This window comes from Adiantum capillus-veneris, chromosome 3 (genome assembly GCF_014529385.1).
Source record: "Adiantum capillus-veneris isolate H3 chromosome 3, ASM1452938v2, whole genome shotgun sequence".
NCBI lineage: Eukaryota > Viridiplantae > Streptophyta > Polypodiopsida > Polypodiales > Pteridaceae > Adiantum > Adiantum capillus-veneris.
Genome location: NC_140933.1, coordinates 113,700,468 through 113,717,256, shown reverse-complemented (window position 1 = coordinate 113,717,256; position 16,789 = coordinate 113,700,468). Strand labels below are relative to the sequence as shown.

General features: G+C 43.9%; 1 protein-coding gene across 1 annotated transcript in view; it reads left to right on the top strand.

The window, feature by feature from the left end:
• Positions 1-11,869, top strand: part of LOC147461513 (histidinol-phosphate aminotransferase 1, chloroplastic-like) — a 93,398-nt gene extending 81,529 nt beyond the window's left edge. Inside the window, exon 9 of the mRNA XM_086509048.1 lies at positions 11,336-11,869. Within this exon, the coding sequence (XP_086365174.1) occupies positions 11,336-11,470 (135 nt within the window). The 3' untranslated portion in view covers positions 11,471-11,869. The remainder of the gene's footprint in view (positions 1-11,335) is intronic.
• The last annotated feature ends 4,920 nt before the right edge of the window (positions 11,870-16,789 follow it).

Below are 16,789 nucleotides of genomic sequence, written 5' to 3'. Positions count from 1 at the left end.
GATACTTGACCATGGTGTAGATCTGCAAATTCCAGGCAGTGTAGAAGACTCCCCGTGAGTGCCTTGGCTGCTCCCGTGTATGCAAGAGGCTTAGCGTTTGCAGAAAACGCAGCAACCTCAGAAAACGCAGCCACTTCTGAAAACGCAAATCTGTTCCAGAAAACGCAAGGCTGATTTGATGCGTTGGGGTACGTGTCTCTGCAAGGAGGGGGCGCCAAGAGAGGAAAGGGAGATCGATGCCTTCAGATGCAAAAATGCAAGGCTGGTTTGCAGAAAACACCTAAGGACTAAAAAAACGCTAGGGTGTTTTGTAGTTTTCCCGGGACGAAATTGTGCAGAATTGCTAGCGCTAGCTAGGCCTCCACAGTGAAATCGATGATGACTCTCCAAAACACTGGCTGTTGTGATCCCTTGGGAGGAGTACCCGATGCGGATGATGAAGCGTTGATCCCATGGAGAGCTTGAAGCTGCTGATACCATTGGAGAGTGCGCTTGTGAGGAAGCGTGAGAGAGGGGGGAGAGAGAGACAGTAGACCACAAACGCTATGTGTAGGAAAGGGGGCGATCAGCCCTCCATTGACTACCAGAGCAAGAGAACCTCAATACAATAGATGATGGAAGTGGGTACCCTCCTGGCCCCATAAATAGGTGCCCCAGGGGAGGTAGGGCAAAGCTTGGAAAAGTCCCCCACGACCCAACAAAAAAATGATATATGGAAATATATGTGTGCGCCCGGACAATATGGGCGGCGGCCCCAAACTCGGGCGGCCGGACCAGGTACAACCTAGACTATGGGTGGCCAGCCCGGAGACATACTAGCCTTACAAGTATGCCCTAGGCGTGTGAAGCAGCATAGCGGTGTAAGTCTAACAGACTTGGTGTTACATGATGCTTCTTTGTCTCAGTTGATTCATGATGTTTGGACAGGTACTGGTTCTATTGACCCCGTGTCCCAATTGGTCACATGCATCATGGCGTCTTCCGAGGCTTGTAGATAGACTGCTGTAGAGAGACGACGAGGCCTGTTCCGCAAGGAGTGAGAGTTGCATTCGCCGCCAACTCTAGGAGTTTCCAGGAGATGAGTTCCTGGGAGAGCGCGAGGTTGACACCACGGAGACACTTAATCACATTGGAAATCCAAATTCGCCTATCATGCTTCGGTCTAGACATGGATATCCAAAGCAGATAGGATAAATAAGGATTTTCTTTTGCACACTTCCATTAGAGCCTTGCGCGATTCTGCAGACATGTTACATACGGATTTGGATGAGGTCCTTGACATAGCTTCAGATTATTTTGAGTATTTGTTTATTGCTGATCAGCTTACTGATGATATCTTACGTGCTAGCGAAGAGGTTTGGTCTCATGTGCAACCAGTGGTTACAAAGGTTATGTGCTGTAAATTACTAGCCCCTTCTCTATGCAGGAGATGCATGACGCAGTGCTTTGCCTAGATGGTGCCTCATGTCCTGGGAGGATGGGTTGTTTGGACAATTCTTTTTGCAGTTTTGGGATGCTCTCAACCCCGCTATGCTTTCAGGTTTAGAACACATGTTTGACACAGGAGAGATGCGTGCTGCTGTGTGTTCGGGACTTATATCCACTGTTTCCCCAAGTTATTCCTATGGATAAACATGAAATCAGGCATTCACGTGCAATGGTGGCAGTGTGCATAAATGGGATTATCTTTATGCTTCCAATCTACATGAAAATATGTCATGGACGTACACCATTCCCATGCAAATGACATTGGATCATCAGAGGGCAAGTTCCATTGATGTCTCTTTGAATGCGATCGCCCATCCAAAGTGGGTGAAGAGTCACAAAAGTGAATGCCTTCCTCATCATATGACTGACCCGAGCTGTTGGCCATACCATGTGTCACCAGGAGGTGTATTTTTCTTGTTGCCTTCCGTAAATAAGTATTAGATATATTTATTTTATTTTTACTTGTTTGTCCCAAAACCCTTGAAAAGGTGCAAGTGGACATTGCATGGCCAGTGTGAAACGGCTGCAGCCAAATGGGTTTCTCACATCGGGGATCTAGGTCGGTCAGACAGGGACTGCCCAGGCCAGTTAGCACTGAATTCTGATGAGTATGGAAGCTCGTGTGCGCCAAACTGGAATTTGGGCCACTCGTCAAGTCACTGCAACTTTATAAGTTGAAAGGGGCTAGTAAATTAACCCACATTGTAGATGTTGGTCAAATGGTAGTCTTCAATAATGGTCAGAAGACCGATAGGGACGCCATGGACCCATCTCCTAAAATTTAGGGAACTGTTATTTTTGACCGGAAAATGTGTTCGCGTCATTAGCTTTGGAATGACAAGAGGAACATTTTATTGCTTTGCTGCCAAGTCAACTGACGCACCAGTTGAGATATTTTTAGCAGGGAAAGCCCAAACTCGGAAATTGGGCGACGTGTCAGCCTGTGAGCGATTCTGCCACTTTGGGAGGCAAAAACGAGCTGCATATCAACAAAGGGGGCGCCATTTTCAGCCTTAGGTGGATTGTAGTAGGTACAGAAGCTATGGAATGCTTACCTTGCCCTCTATGCACAGTATGGTGACGGGAGTGATGCCCCGCACGCTACATACTGCTCTCTTTCTCCCCTACGTACAGTATGTTATGCCCCACTAGTGGGCTTCTCATTTGACCCATGTACAGCTGTGGGGAAATATGCTTTTGTGCCGAGGCAAGAGCCTCTTTGCACAGGAACCGGTGTAGCTAGCTACTGCACCAAAGCAGGTACACGAGAGGGTGATAACCTCTCGATTGCGCAGTAAATTCAGCATTGTACGCTTGCTGTTTTTACTCTATTTTGGGGCTGTTTTGAGCCCAAAATGTTTCCAGAATCAAGGGGCACTTAGCCCAAGGTGTAGGGAACAGTGCATGGACAGTCGTGTGCCCAAATCAGGTCAAAAACAGGGCTGAACCAGAAATTACAGCGACCTGCAATTTACTGTTTTGTGCTCCCGACTGAGGGAATATGTCCGTGGAATAGAGGGCCTACCTTAGAAACTGATTCGGATTGACTTCGGTACTGTTATGTTGCCGAAATTTTGCCGAATCTGGAGCGTACTAGCTGGATGCAAGAGTTGTCTTCCAGGGGCTCTTTTTGTAATTCTCTCTCTAAATTAAAGAAATACCGAAAGGGGCGCCAGTCTTTGGGGCCTACAGGGTGTCGGTCTCGTGTGCGCAGTGACATTCTAGTCGCTGGACGCAGCTGTGTTCTCTTCCCTTCTCAGTGCTCTGTGTAAAGTTTACAGGTAATTGAAATAGTACCGCCCTCTACGTTGTACGGGCCGGTTATATGGTTCCATCGACGGGATAGTCACTTTTTCTTCAAAAAGTGCAGCGTGGATTGTTGTGGGTGAAAGCAACACAGAGCTTGTCGATATGGCAGAGAAGAGAGACCAAGTACCTGAAGAGGGATCTTCCTCACATGGCACAGAGAAAATTCCTTCAATTCTTCAAGAAGAGGACAGGTTGTTTAGAACTCAACTGCGTTGTTGCATGGACATGTTTCAGCAGTTGGCTAACAACCCAAGGATGCAGGAATTCTTACAGGCTCCGACACAGGGTTTTCAGCCTCCTACACAGGGCATGACTGAGCCGTTGCAGGAAAAGGAGATTTCCAATGCGCAGAGGACTCATGATGCTCGAGGGAAAGCCCATGTGGTTGAGCAACTAGCGGTGTCCAATGATCCAAAGCAACTTGCTTTAGCTGGACAGGAACCGTTTGTGAATGGTCAAGGGAGCAATGAACAGGCTATGTGTCAGACCCTTCCATTACCTAATACTTATCCTGGTTATTTTGGAGGTGGTTCAATGTTTCAAGCTATGGCTGGACCTTCCACAGGTTATATGTCTGGGAATGTGTTCGGGACAATGCAAACAGGCATGGGTAACCCTATGTACGCGAACATGGGTGTCCAACCAGGTTTTCAGGGTGCCTATGGCCAGTTTCGAGTGCCTGGAACACAATTTGGTATGGCTGGTTTTTCGCAGCCATACGTACAAAATGCAAATATGACAGGGAAAACAGTTGATGCGAGTGTTGGAATGAACACTCATGGAGCACCACTGTTACAGGCACCTGTTTATGATAATGTGGCTCCTTTGAGTCAGCCTAAGGATTACAAGGAAGGTGGGCAGGGAGTGAAGTTTGAAACTTTCAGAGGAACTGAGGACCAATTAAAGGCTTTGACCTTCATACAACAGTTCGACGCAGCTTATGCTGGAGGCAACTTCACGGAATCTTCAAAGGCTGCCACTTTCTTGAAAGGGAATGCGCTTCAATGGTGGACCGCATTGTTGAACCAAGGTCAAACCCCAACAACGTGGGTCCAATTCAAACAACTTTTTGCGCCTGCATGGTTGACAAACACTTTTGAAGTGGATGTGATGACGGAATGGCACGAGTTGAATGCTAAACAGTGTGCGAATCTGGAAGAGTACAATAAACGGTTTTGGGCCGCACTGTTGCTAGTCACCTCTTACAGGTTTGTGCCTTTGTCAGAAAAAATTGAGAAGTACTATTGCGGATTGCCCAAGAAAATCAGGGACTACTGCACAAAGACTACTGTCATGAATATGTTTCAATTGATAGAGAATGCAAGAGTGGCCAACAATCTGTCGAAGGGAGATTCCGATGGATTCAATAGCCACAAGAAAGGGGCCCAGGGCAAACAGTTTTCAGCCAAGGGCAATGTTGCAGCAAAGCCTTCTGAGTCTCCTGCAAAGAAGCCCTCCACTGAAGAAGCTGATACGTCCAAGAAGCAGTCTAAATCTTCTTCGGAACGAGGACAAGGACAAAAAAGGCATTTTTCTGGCAAAACTTTTCAAGAAAGGAAAGCTCTTGGGGAGGCCAAGAAATGCTACATTTGTGAACAGGAAGGACATTTTGCAAATGAATGCCCACAGAAGAAGTCACAGGATAAGGATGACAAGTCAGACCATAAAGGGAAGAAGCCAAAGCCCAGTGCAGGACTTGTTCCAGATTTGGTTGGAGATCAGCCAAACACAGATGCCACGGAGCTGTGCAGAGCTTGGGGCAAAGTTAGAGACCAGACTGTGCTGGTTTTCTTTGATCCAGGAGCCCGTGCAAATTTCATATCACCAGAATTGGCATCAAAGTTGGGCATTCGTGCAGAGGAGATGGGTATGACAGGCGAAGCAGGTTTGGCATGCCCAGGACATTCAGGGCCTGTTACTCCCATTTTGGGAAAGCTTCGTTTGCACATTCAGAGCTATGTGGATGCGGAAGAATTTCATATTATGCCGCTTGAGGGCTGTGATGTGTTATTGGGTATCCCATGGTGTTACAGGTTGCATGCTATGGTGGATACTTACAACAAAAAGATTACCCTTGTACATAGAGGAAAGACTCATGTCCTTGATGTAAAGCTTAAAGGCGAGTCTGTTCCAGTTGTTTCTGCTTCTGCTATTTCATCTGTAATAAAGAATCATCTTTCTGCATACTTGATCTTTGCAAAAGAAGTACCTCAAGTTGTATCTAATTTGTCTACCTTAGATAAAGATAGGTCAACTTTTTTGAGTGGTTTCAGTGATTGTTTTTCGGACTCTTTGCCATGGGAGTTACCTCCTGAGAGACCTGAGGATCATACTATAGATCTTGTGCCAGGTTCTAGTCCACCGAATAGACCACCATACAGGGTTAGTGCAGCCCAGCAGAAAGAGATTATGGGTCAGGTCAACGAGCTTTTAGAGAAGGGGTTGATTCAGCCCAGTTCATCCCCTTTTTGTTCGCTTGTACTCTTAGTGCAGAAGAAGGATGGTTCATGGCGCATGTGCATTGACTATCGCGCCTTGAATAAGAATACCATCAAGAACATGTTCCCCATACCGAGGATAGATGACATTCTTGATCGGCTTGAGGGAGCGTCATTGTTTACAAGAATAGACCTAAAGAGCGGGTATCATCAGATACGCATTAGACCAGAAGATGTCCATAAGATTGCGTTCAGGACAACATTTGGTCTCTATGAGTTTCTTGTCATGCCATTTGGTCTCACAAATGCTCCTGCCACATTTAATAGAATGATGGATAGAATTTTAGACAACATAGAAACTTCGTGGGTACCTTCTTTGATGACATGATTGTCTACTCAAAGTCTGAAGAGGAGCATAGGGATCACTTGACCGCAGTTTTCAATGAGCTACGCAAGAATAGGCTACTCATTAATGCGAAGAAAAGTGAGTTCTTTTTGCAAGAGATTCACTTCCTTGGGCACATTGTTTCAAAGGATGGGGTACGCATGGATCTCGCTAAAGTGGAAGCAATTAGGTCATGGCCAGACTTGAAGTCCGTACATGACATTCGAAGCTTTCTAGGCTTATGTTCCTATTACAGGAGGTTCATCCGAAATTTTGCTGAGATTGCTTCTCCACTCCATGCACTGCAAGGAAAAGGAGTTACTTTCAAGTGGACAGCCAAGGAAATTTTAGTGTTCAAACACTTGAAAGAGAAGCCGACTTCAGATCCGGTAATTATTTTGCCAGATCTTTCTAAACCTTTTGTGGTTCAATGTGATGGGTGTGGCCATAGTCTTGGTGCAGTTCTAATGCAGAATGGCCGAGTAGTCGCATATGAGAGCAGAATTCTTTTGAAGACTGAAAGGAACTTGCAAGTCTATGAGAAAGAATTGCTGGCAATAATTCATGCTCTCACTAGTTGGAAACACTATTTGCTAGGGGCTGATTTTGTTGTCCAAACGGATCATCAAACCTTGCGATATTTTCTTACACAGACGAAGTTGTCTGAGAAGCACATGCGATGGGCAAACATCTTGTCAATGTTCCATTTTCAGATTGTGCATGTGCAAGGGAAAAAGAACGTGGTGGCTGATGCATTGTCACGAAAGCCCCAAATTTCAGCAGTGTCAATTCCGTACCATTGTGAACTAGACGAAATGAAGACACAATATGCTGAAGATTCAGATTTTGCAAGGATCTATGACCAGCTTGTTGATGGGCAACATCATGAGCACTATATGCTTGACAATGACTTTCTCATGATGCATGGAAAGTTATGCGTTACTAAACAGTTACGGCCAAAGATTTTGATGGAAAGTCATGCTCCACCTTATGCTGGGCATCGTGGAATTGATGCGACAGTGAAAGGGGTTGAGGCATTCTTCTATTGGCCAGCTTTGCGTCAAGATGTTGACACATTTGTAAGATCATGCTTAGTATGCCAAAAAGTCAAATTTGACAGACAAAAGCAACCAGGATTGTTGCAGCCATTGCCGATCCCTGATAGGCCATGGGAAAGTATAGCAATGGACTTTATCTTTGATCTTCCAAGGACGCAAACAGGAAATGATGGGATTTGGACTATCATTTGTAGGTTCAGTAAGCAGGCCCATTTCATTCCTGTTAGGAAGAAGATAAAGCCAGAACACATGGTCAAGATATTCATGAGCAATATCTTTAAATATCATGGGATGCCTCATTCAATTGTCAGTGACAGGGATCCACGTATGACGAGTCTTTTTTGGAAGGCATTGTTTGAGAACATGGGCACTACGCTCAAGTTCTCTTCTTCGTTTCATCCGCAAACTGATGGACAGTCAGAAGAGGCAAATTCTACTGTCTTGGACCTGCTCAAATGTTATGTCTTAGAGCACAAGGCAACTTGGGAACACCATCTCCCATTGGTTGAATATGCTTACAATAACACTGTGCATACGTCAACAGGTAAGGCACCATTTGAGATAGTGGAAGGAGGAAAGAAAGTCCCGCCCATTTTGCAGACTAAGGACAAGATATTTGAGGCAGACAAGTATGTGCAAGATATGGATGAAACATACAGGAAGATAAAGATTGCTCTTGAGAAGACTCAGGCTAAGCAAAAGAAAGCTGCTGATCGTCACCGTCGTGAACTTGTATTTTCACTTGGTGATTGGGTACTTTTGCGCTTTGAAAAGGCCAGGTTAAGGAAAAGGAAAGGCAAGGAACGCTTGTTTTCTAAGCTCAGTATGCAATATTATGGTCCTTTTCAGATTTCAGAAAAGATCAACGATGTAGCTTACAGGTTAAAGCTACCAGAAGGTTGGAAAATACATAATGCTTTTCATGTCAGCCTTCTAAGGCCCTTTGTTGGTGATGTGCCAGAGAATATGCTTGATGAGGAACAACCCGAAGTGGAAGAATTGGATGAAATCCTTGTTCCTGAACAGATATTGGCACATAAAGAAAGAAAGGTTAGAGGAAAAGTTGCAAGACGCTATTTGGTGAAGTTCAAAAACTATCCATCGTTAGATGCCAAATGGATGGAAGACTCTGAATTGGTTGATTCACCTCAGCTATTGCAATTGTATCTTGAAGCCTTTCAGATGGAACCCACAGTGACTTGATGCAGCGTTTTTGGAGCAAGGCAAGAGCATGGTTCATGATGCTCAAGAGAGTAGTTAAGCAATTGTATCTACTCTTTCCATACAGAATTTAGCTAGAGAAGTTTGTGCTCAAGAATACACTAGAAGACTTCTATGCTTGATATATGTGTCGTAGCCAGGTTGGTGGGATTGTTTAATCGTCCAACGCTACATTTCCGGAAGCATGTATATCTTGGATTCCCATCATAGAATATATGTGATATTAGGAGATATCCGCATGTATTATTGGCATGCAAGCGAGGTCGCTTGCACTATTTCAAGGGTGGGGTGTGTCACCAGGAGGTGTATTTTTCCTGTTGCCTTCGTAAATAAGTATTAGATATATTTATTTTATTTTTACTTGTTTGTCCCAAAACCCTAGAAAAGGTGCTAGTGGACATTGCATGGCCAGTGTGAAACGACTGCGGCCAAATGGGTTTCTCACATCGGGGATCTAGGTCGGTAAGACAGGGACTGCCCGCGCCAGTTAGCACTGAATTCTGATGAGTATGGAAGCTCGTGTGCGCCAAACTGGAATTTGGGCCACTCGTCAAGTCACTGCAACTTTATAAGTTGAAAGGGGTCAGTAAATTAACCCACATTGTAGATGTTGGTCAAATGGTAGTCTTCAATGATGGTCAGGAGACCGATAGGGACGCCATGGAAGCATCTCCTAAAATTTAGGGAACTGCTATTTTTGACCGGAAAATGTGTTCGCGTCATTAGCTCTGGAATGACAAGGGGAACATTTTATTGCTCTGCTGCCAAGTCAGCTGACGCACCAGTTGAGATATTTTTAGCAGGGAAAGCCCAAACTCGGAAACTGGGTGACGTGTCAGCCTGTGAGCGATTCTGCCACTCTGGGAGGCAAAAACGAGCTGCATATCAACAAAGGGGGTGCCATTTTCAGCCTCAGGTGGATTGTAGCAGGTACAGAAGCTATGGAATGCTTACCTTGCCCTCTATGCACAGTATGGTGACGGGAGTGATGCCCCGCACGCTACATACTGCTCTCTTTCTCCCCTACGTACAGTATGTTATGCCCCACTAGTGGGCTTCTCATTTGACCTATGTACAGTTGTGGGGAAATATGCTTTCGTGCCGAGGCAAGAGCCTCTTTGCACAGGAACCGGTGTAGTTAGCTACTGCACCAAAGCAGGTACACGAGAGGGTGATAACCTCTCGATTGCGCAGTAAATTCAGCATTGTACGCTTGCTGTTTTTACTCTATTTTGGGGTTGTTTTGAGCCCAAAATGTTTCCAGAATCAAGGGGCACTTAGCCCAAGGTGCAGGGAACAGTGCAGGGACAGTCATGTGCCCAAATCAGGTCAAAAACAGGGCTGAACCAGAAATTACAGCGACCTGCAATTTACTGTTTTGTGCTCCCGACTGAGGGAATATGTCCGTGGAACAGAGGGCCTACCTTAGAAACTGATTCGGATTGATTTCGGTAACGTTATGCTGCCGAAATTTTGCCGAATCTGGAGCGTACTAGCTGGATGCAGGTGTTGTCTTCCAGGGGCTCTTTTTGTAATTCTCTCTCTCTAAATTAAAGAAATACCGAAAAGGGCGCCAGTCTTTGGGGCCTACAGGGTGTCGGTCTCGTGTGCGCAGTGACATTCTAGTCGCTGGACGCAACTATGTTCTCTTCCCTTCTCAGTGCTCTGTGTAAAGTTTACAAATAATTGAAATAGTACCGCCCTCTACGTTGTACGGGCCGGTTATACCATGTCAAATCCACATATGAAAAAATCTAGTTAATCCAAAAGCTTCTTTATACGAGTGTATCAGATCATCATGATCTGGGGCTCCATGTTTGAGTAGTTTTTGAATCTCGCTGGGGCTCCATGTATGAGTAGTTTTTGAATCTCACCAGAAATCTGTGTTGTTTTTCCTCGAGTGAGCAAGAATTTGTTCGGGGATCAAAATCTCTTCAATCCTTCAACTTCGGGTTGAGAGTCGTCCGAGGGTTGAGTAGGTAGGTCTCCTTTGAATGTTTAAGAATTCCTAGCGTCCGTGGCTATTCCTTGTTTAAGGTTGCAGTAGGCTTCCTGTACTGGTTTACTGCCCGATTGGCTTAAATTGACCTGCCCTCCAACTGAGCACAAGCCTATTGGGGCTGCATCCATAGGCTTGAGTACACCTGTGGCAGAGGCTTGGGAGTCTGTAGCAAGGCACAACGACCGGGTAAAGATCGGCTATGGCGGGTGTGAACTCATGTCAGACAAAACTGCGAGGAGGAATTCTTGAAGTCTCAAAGGCATCTGAAAGAGAAAGTCATGGATTTTAGTTTTTTGGAAGCCATTAGAAGACATACATTATTTATAAACTGTTATCTTAAACAATTACCTTAGTCCAAGAAGTTTGAAGCCTATAGAAAATCCTGACTACTCGGTTCATTATTTAGCCATGATGGCGAAGTGTGTGGTTATGTTTTCCACACCACTCCATGAAACTGGTGAACCTGTTTTTTCTTTTGCTTCAAATCTACAAACTTCATCATAAGTGATCCCTCCTTTGACTCATTGGCTTAAGTGCAACCCACAAAGGGCACATTCAAAGTTTATATTTTTCTTCTTTTCTTTTCCTCCAATGTATCATTTATGATACTAGGAGAAGAAGGTGAGGGCTAGCACTTCTATCCATTCAATGTTTTCCTCATGGTGCTTTACCACATCAGTCAGTGCCTTGAATCCCTTCTCCACATGTGCATCATCTCATTTATTTCTTCTTGTAAATGTGACCCGTTGTATCGCTTCGAGTTGTAATACTTTTGTACTGCATCTGACAATTTTATGGCTTTATGCAGCCAGTGGACTACATGCCTTTTCTATTGATTTTATCAGACGATTATTATGTAATACCCATTTGTACACGAGAGAGAGAGAGAGAGAGAGAGAGAGAGAGAGAGATTGAGATTGTTTTCTGGTTATAGGCTGACCTTGCCCGAGAGGGAGTGATGGTGCGCCACTATGAAAAGGAGGAGTTGAGAGGATTTATCAGGATATCTGTAGGGAAGCCTGAACATACAGACGCTCTAATGAAAGCATTTGAGAAGGTTGGAAAGTGAGTCTGCGTTTGGAGTTGCACATTTAAGCTTTGTTGCAGGGAACCAATGGGGAGTATCTATTGCAAAAAAGCCAATTTTGCAGGAAGATGATGCTTACAGTTTGCTTTCAAGGTAGTTCTATGGATATGAGAAATACTTGTAGAAATATTCAAGTACCGCCCTTCTAGAGCAGAGATTTTTTCTATCGCGGGGAATGTTGTGAAGTGAATTGCATAGCGCCCCCCCCCCCCCCCCCCCCCCGCCCCCCCCCAACCCACCCCAAGCCAGTGCGGGCATTCCATTGCGATTCTTATCACCATGATCCTTGAGCATCGAGAGTCACTTATCAGCCCCACACATACATCACATGTATCTTTGGTCCCATAGGTCATATTTAACCTCCCCAAGAGGATAATAAAATCTCTCTCTCTCTCTCTCTCTCTCTCTCTCTCTCTCTCTCTCTCGTGCATTGTTGGCAACTCGGAATGCATTGCTATGGTGTGCGAGACTTTTGCTGAGTTAGGTTCTCGCATGTAAGTGTGAACTTGAGAAGAGTACTGCCCTGCAAAAAGAAGCATATAACAAGAACAGCCTTGTGAAAAGTGAGTAGCAACATGCTTGTGGAAAGTTTGCAGTTGAAATGGACCTAAACTATGTGCAGCCATGGAAGTTTTTGTACTGTGTATGAGCGTCCATATTATACAAATATGCCGTACTCTATGACTGTAGTTAGGGTTGTATGATACACCACACCGTATGATATTGAGTAATCCTATCTTTTTAAATCACACCGTACGAATTTGAACCCTATGATATAAATTATAATACACTATTTTTCTCGCATGAAACTGTACCATACTTTGTGTGTGCAGATGGAAGAAAACCCAATTTTGTTCGTGACAAATAGTAGGATACATAGTTGTAGGCAACACATTTTATGCCAATTACTTTCACATTCAAAAGTAATGGAGTAACAACTCAGCACAAGCAAGAACAAAGTAGTGCTGGGTTATTTGTGCAAGTACAAAAGCTTTGCATGCCTTAAACTTGCCCAATCATATGTAGTCTCAAACCTTTTTTCAATAAAAGAAATTGAGGAAAGATCAAACAATAAATTGACCACAACTAAAAAGTTTTTGAAATCTACTTCATTTGATGAAATTGACAGCATCCTCAAATATTTATTTCTTGTGGTGATTATGCTCGCAAAGTTGAGTTTATTTAAAGTGATAATGATGGTTCTCAAGAACGAAGAAGTCACCAATTGAACATGCATGAAAAGCCCCTAGGGTGTCACCATTGTTTATCATAGTTTGAACCATGTCGTAGCTTGTCACTTTGATAATGTGGATTGAGCACATTTGCTATATTTCCCACCACATGATAACCAATTCATGTTAGTGTTGGTTCACTATCCAAGAAAAGACTCATGTTTGACCACCTTTCCTTAGCATGATGAATCTTATCATAATGTGAAATCCATACTAGAAGGGAACAAACCATCACGAGCAATGTATCTCTTTTAATTTAAAAGCCGCGTGAATAGAAAATTCAAGGACACTTCTAAATCCTTCTCACATAAAATTGAAATTGCTTATTTGTGTCTTCATCAAGAGGAGTGTTGCTCTCCATTCTACCTCCATTAAGATTGCGAGAAGACAGACACTAAAGCCATCTTGAAGGTGTATCATTGCAGTCCAACAGGTTACTTGGTCCTTGTTATGTGGGTTTGCGACAAATGATTAACCAAAACATCAATGCCCGGGGACTTGACTTTCCTAGGCCATCGAGTGGGATAAGCTTGTCAATGGTTTGTCATACATGGTAAGGCTACGATCTACCCCTACACACTAGCTGCAATGCAATAACGTTGTGAGAAGCTATTAAAAAAAACAACATACCATATTCACGTGCAAGATAACATACTAACTGTTGTAATTGTGTTAGAACAACTTTCTGGTAACCATTCAACAAAATAACAAAGCATATTGGCATCCCACAAATTGCGATACATAGTAGTACATGACTTGAAGTTGCTACAAGCTTCAAAGAACATAATCTATAGACTATAGCCTATGCACAATCATGCAAGAAAATCGAACTTTCAAGGCATGCCAAAATTTTATTTTTTTGGATTTCAATCGTCCAAAACTATATAATAAAACTCCTATAGAAAGAGCAAGACTATGAGACCACTTTTTTTGGGTTTTTCCAAATTTTGTTAAAGTTTATAGCATCTCAAGTGAATAGCCCAATGTGATCCCAATATTTATTTTGGCTTTAGGTATTTATTTTACTTATTTGTCACATCTTGGGTAGGAAAATTTGCCAAGGTGAGTATATAAGCACACCTAACCCCCATTGTAAAATATACTAATTCATTGCCAAGATTGGTTGAGGACTTGACTTTCTTAGGCCATCCAGTGCCATAAGCTTGTCAATGGTTTGTCATACATGGTAAGGCTGCGATCTACCCATACACACTAGCTGCACTACAATAACCTTGTGAGAAGCTATTCAAAAAAACAAAAGACCATGTTCGCATGCAAGATAGCATACTAACTGTTAGAACTGTGTTAGATTAACCTTCTTATAACCATTCAACAAAATAACAAAGTATATTGGCATGCCACCAATTGAAATACATAGTAGTACATGATTTGAACTTGCCACAAACTTCAAAGGTTGTAATTTGTAGACTATACTCTATGCACCATCATGCAAGAAAATCCAACTTTTAAGGCATGCCAATAAATTTTTCTTTTTGGATTTCAATTGTCCAAAATTATATATTAAATCTCCTATAGCAAAAGCAAGATTATGAGACCACTCTTTCTGGGTTTTCCCACATTTTGTTAAAGTTTATACCATCTCAAGTGAATAGCCCAATGTGATCCCAATATTTATTTTGGCTTTAGGTATTTATTTTACTTATTTGTCACATCTTGGGTAGGACAATTTGCTAAGGGGAGTATATACGCATACCTCGCCCCCATTGTAAATTATACTAATTCATTGCCAAGGTTGGTTGGTTTAGAAGTCTCTCTCTCTCTCTCTCTCTCATGCTTTTCTCCTTGGTTCAGTGCTTTCCCATTGTCAACTTTGACATGGTATCAGAGCTTTGGAGAAGAATAGCAAGTGTTGAGAAGTTTTGAAGACTACCTCTGCACCTAGCATTTTCCCTTGTTGTTACCACTGCCTTGAGGAGTTCGATATTGTTAGCGTTTTTGAACGCTCTCAGTAGAAGGCGTCCACCTCTGCAAGCTCGCAGCCCTCGTTGCCTTGCGTTTTGATACACAGTTGCAACACCACTTAGTATCGACATCAAGGTCTAGCAGGCTACAATGTCACTTTCACAGGACACACAGTTTGTAGAATTGGTCTGGTGTGGTTCACACTGGATGGACTCTCTGGCCAGGGTAGTGGCATGTGGGAGGGATACGGACGGTGGGCTAGTGGACATCGTGGCCAAGTCACCACCAGTTTGGATAGACTTAGATGGCTGACATTTATGAGCCGTTGGTGGCTCTTTATGATTGTACGTGTGAGTAGTAGCTGTTGGGCCGGGATTATCATCTTCTTGATATATGGTCCATCATCGTCATCTAGAGTAGCGAGTCTATACACACCGCACTTCTGCACCATCCCTGCACATCTGAGCCTCGACACCCCCATTGTACCTGTGATTTCTGGGCTGGAGCTGAGTGTGCTGCCACTCCAGAGTTTGTATCGGTTCTTTGAGATAGTCGAGTCCATATGTTTTGCTGTGTCTCTATGTTGATCAGTTGTTGTCTATTATTCCCTTTGTTTTCATTCTGTTTTTAGTGAGATGTCATGCACATTGGATTTAGGAGCACCCACTGTAGAGAGCACAACACACTATCCGCACTACAAGTGCTCTCATTTTTTGGCACGCTCGGTAAGACCTCAACTGAAGTCTCACTCTCTGTTGAGGTACAAATCGAGGAGCTAGCTGGTTTTTACCTAGCTTTGCCTACTTTGCCTTGCACTGTTAATAAGCCTGCTAGTGTGGTCCTCTCTCGCCCTGGTCCAACCAGCTCTCGTCCTGGTCTAGGCCTTCCTCGTCCCAAAGCGTGGTTGGGTTTGTGGTCGCTGCATGACACATATAAGGCGATCATTAGAGCGTCAAAGCGTCCTCTGAAGATTGAGTCCTCTGAAGTAAAACAACAGAAGAAGACCCTTGGTACCTAATAGAAGTCCACCAGCCTCATCACCCATACCTCCACATATGACATCACCCATTCCTCTATCTTGTTCCACATCTTCCAGGTCACCTTCCCGAGTAAAGCTCTCTTTTATTTTGTTACAAGAGGCTATTGAGCATCAGGCTCCTGAGCTAGAGGCCATGGAGGCGTTGACTAGTGTTTTGGCCAAGGTAAACATCAATTTTCCTACCTTCCAGGGATTCTCCTCAGAAGATGCAGACGACCATGCAAGGAGGTTCATATCTCTTTGTAGAGGTCGTGGTCTTAATAGAGAAGATGCTTATTTGGTACTCTTTCCATCTACCTTGGATGGATTAGCAGATAAATGGTACAGTCAGTTTGCAGAGAACCATTTTGCAACTCGGGCGACTTTAAGAGAACAATTTTGTGCAGCATTCAGGCCATGTGACTACGAGGAAAAGGTTTTGGATGAGTTGGCCAACATGGTGCTCCAGCCAGAGGAGACTTTTGCAGAACTCATGACTAAAACCAAGTCTCTGGTTCCCAAGCTTCCCCAGCAACCCGTTGAATTTATGCTTAAGAAGTGGGTGGAGAAGGCTCTTCCCAAAACTTCTCAGCAAAAACTCTGAGAGAGTCTCCAACCTGACGCCACTTTGGAGGAGTTTGACGGGCCTGCTACTAGGATAGAGGGGGCTAGGAAGATGTTCACCAAATCCCCTCACATAGAGACCCCCTCAGTGTTTTCGGAAAGTCCTTCTGATCCGTTGACTTCTTTACGTAGGGAACTTGAAGCCTTAAAACTACAGCGCTCTTCAAGAGGAGAAATCAATCTCTCTTAGACAGGAGAAGCCCCCACATTATGAGGCTTTGGATCAAATCAAGAGAGAGCTAGAAGAGCTTCGGTCTCAACAGGAGACTAAAACTATGGTATGGTGCAGCTCGTGTCGCTCTCTAGGACACCCTCCACAGGACTGTCCCCTTAGGGCTTATTGCCACTTCTGCGAAAAGTCTGGGCATGAAGACAAGGATTGCTACTATATCAAGGGATTGCGTCAAATACAACAAAGTCTAGGTCCTTCTCTCCAACAAGGGCTAGCACCTGCATCCAACATGGTTTCCCCCTATGGTCCTCCAAATTACATGCCACCTTTGC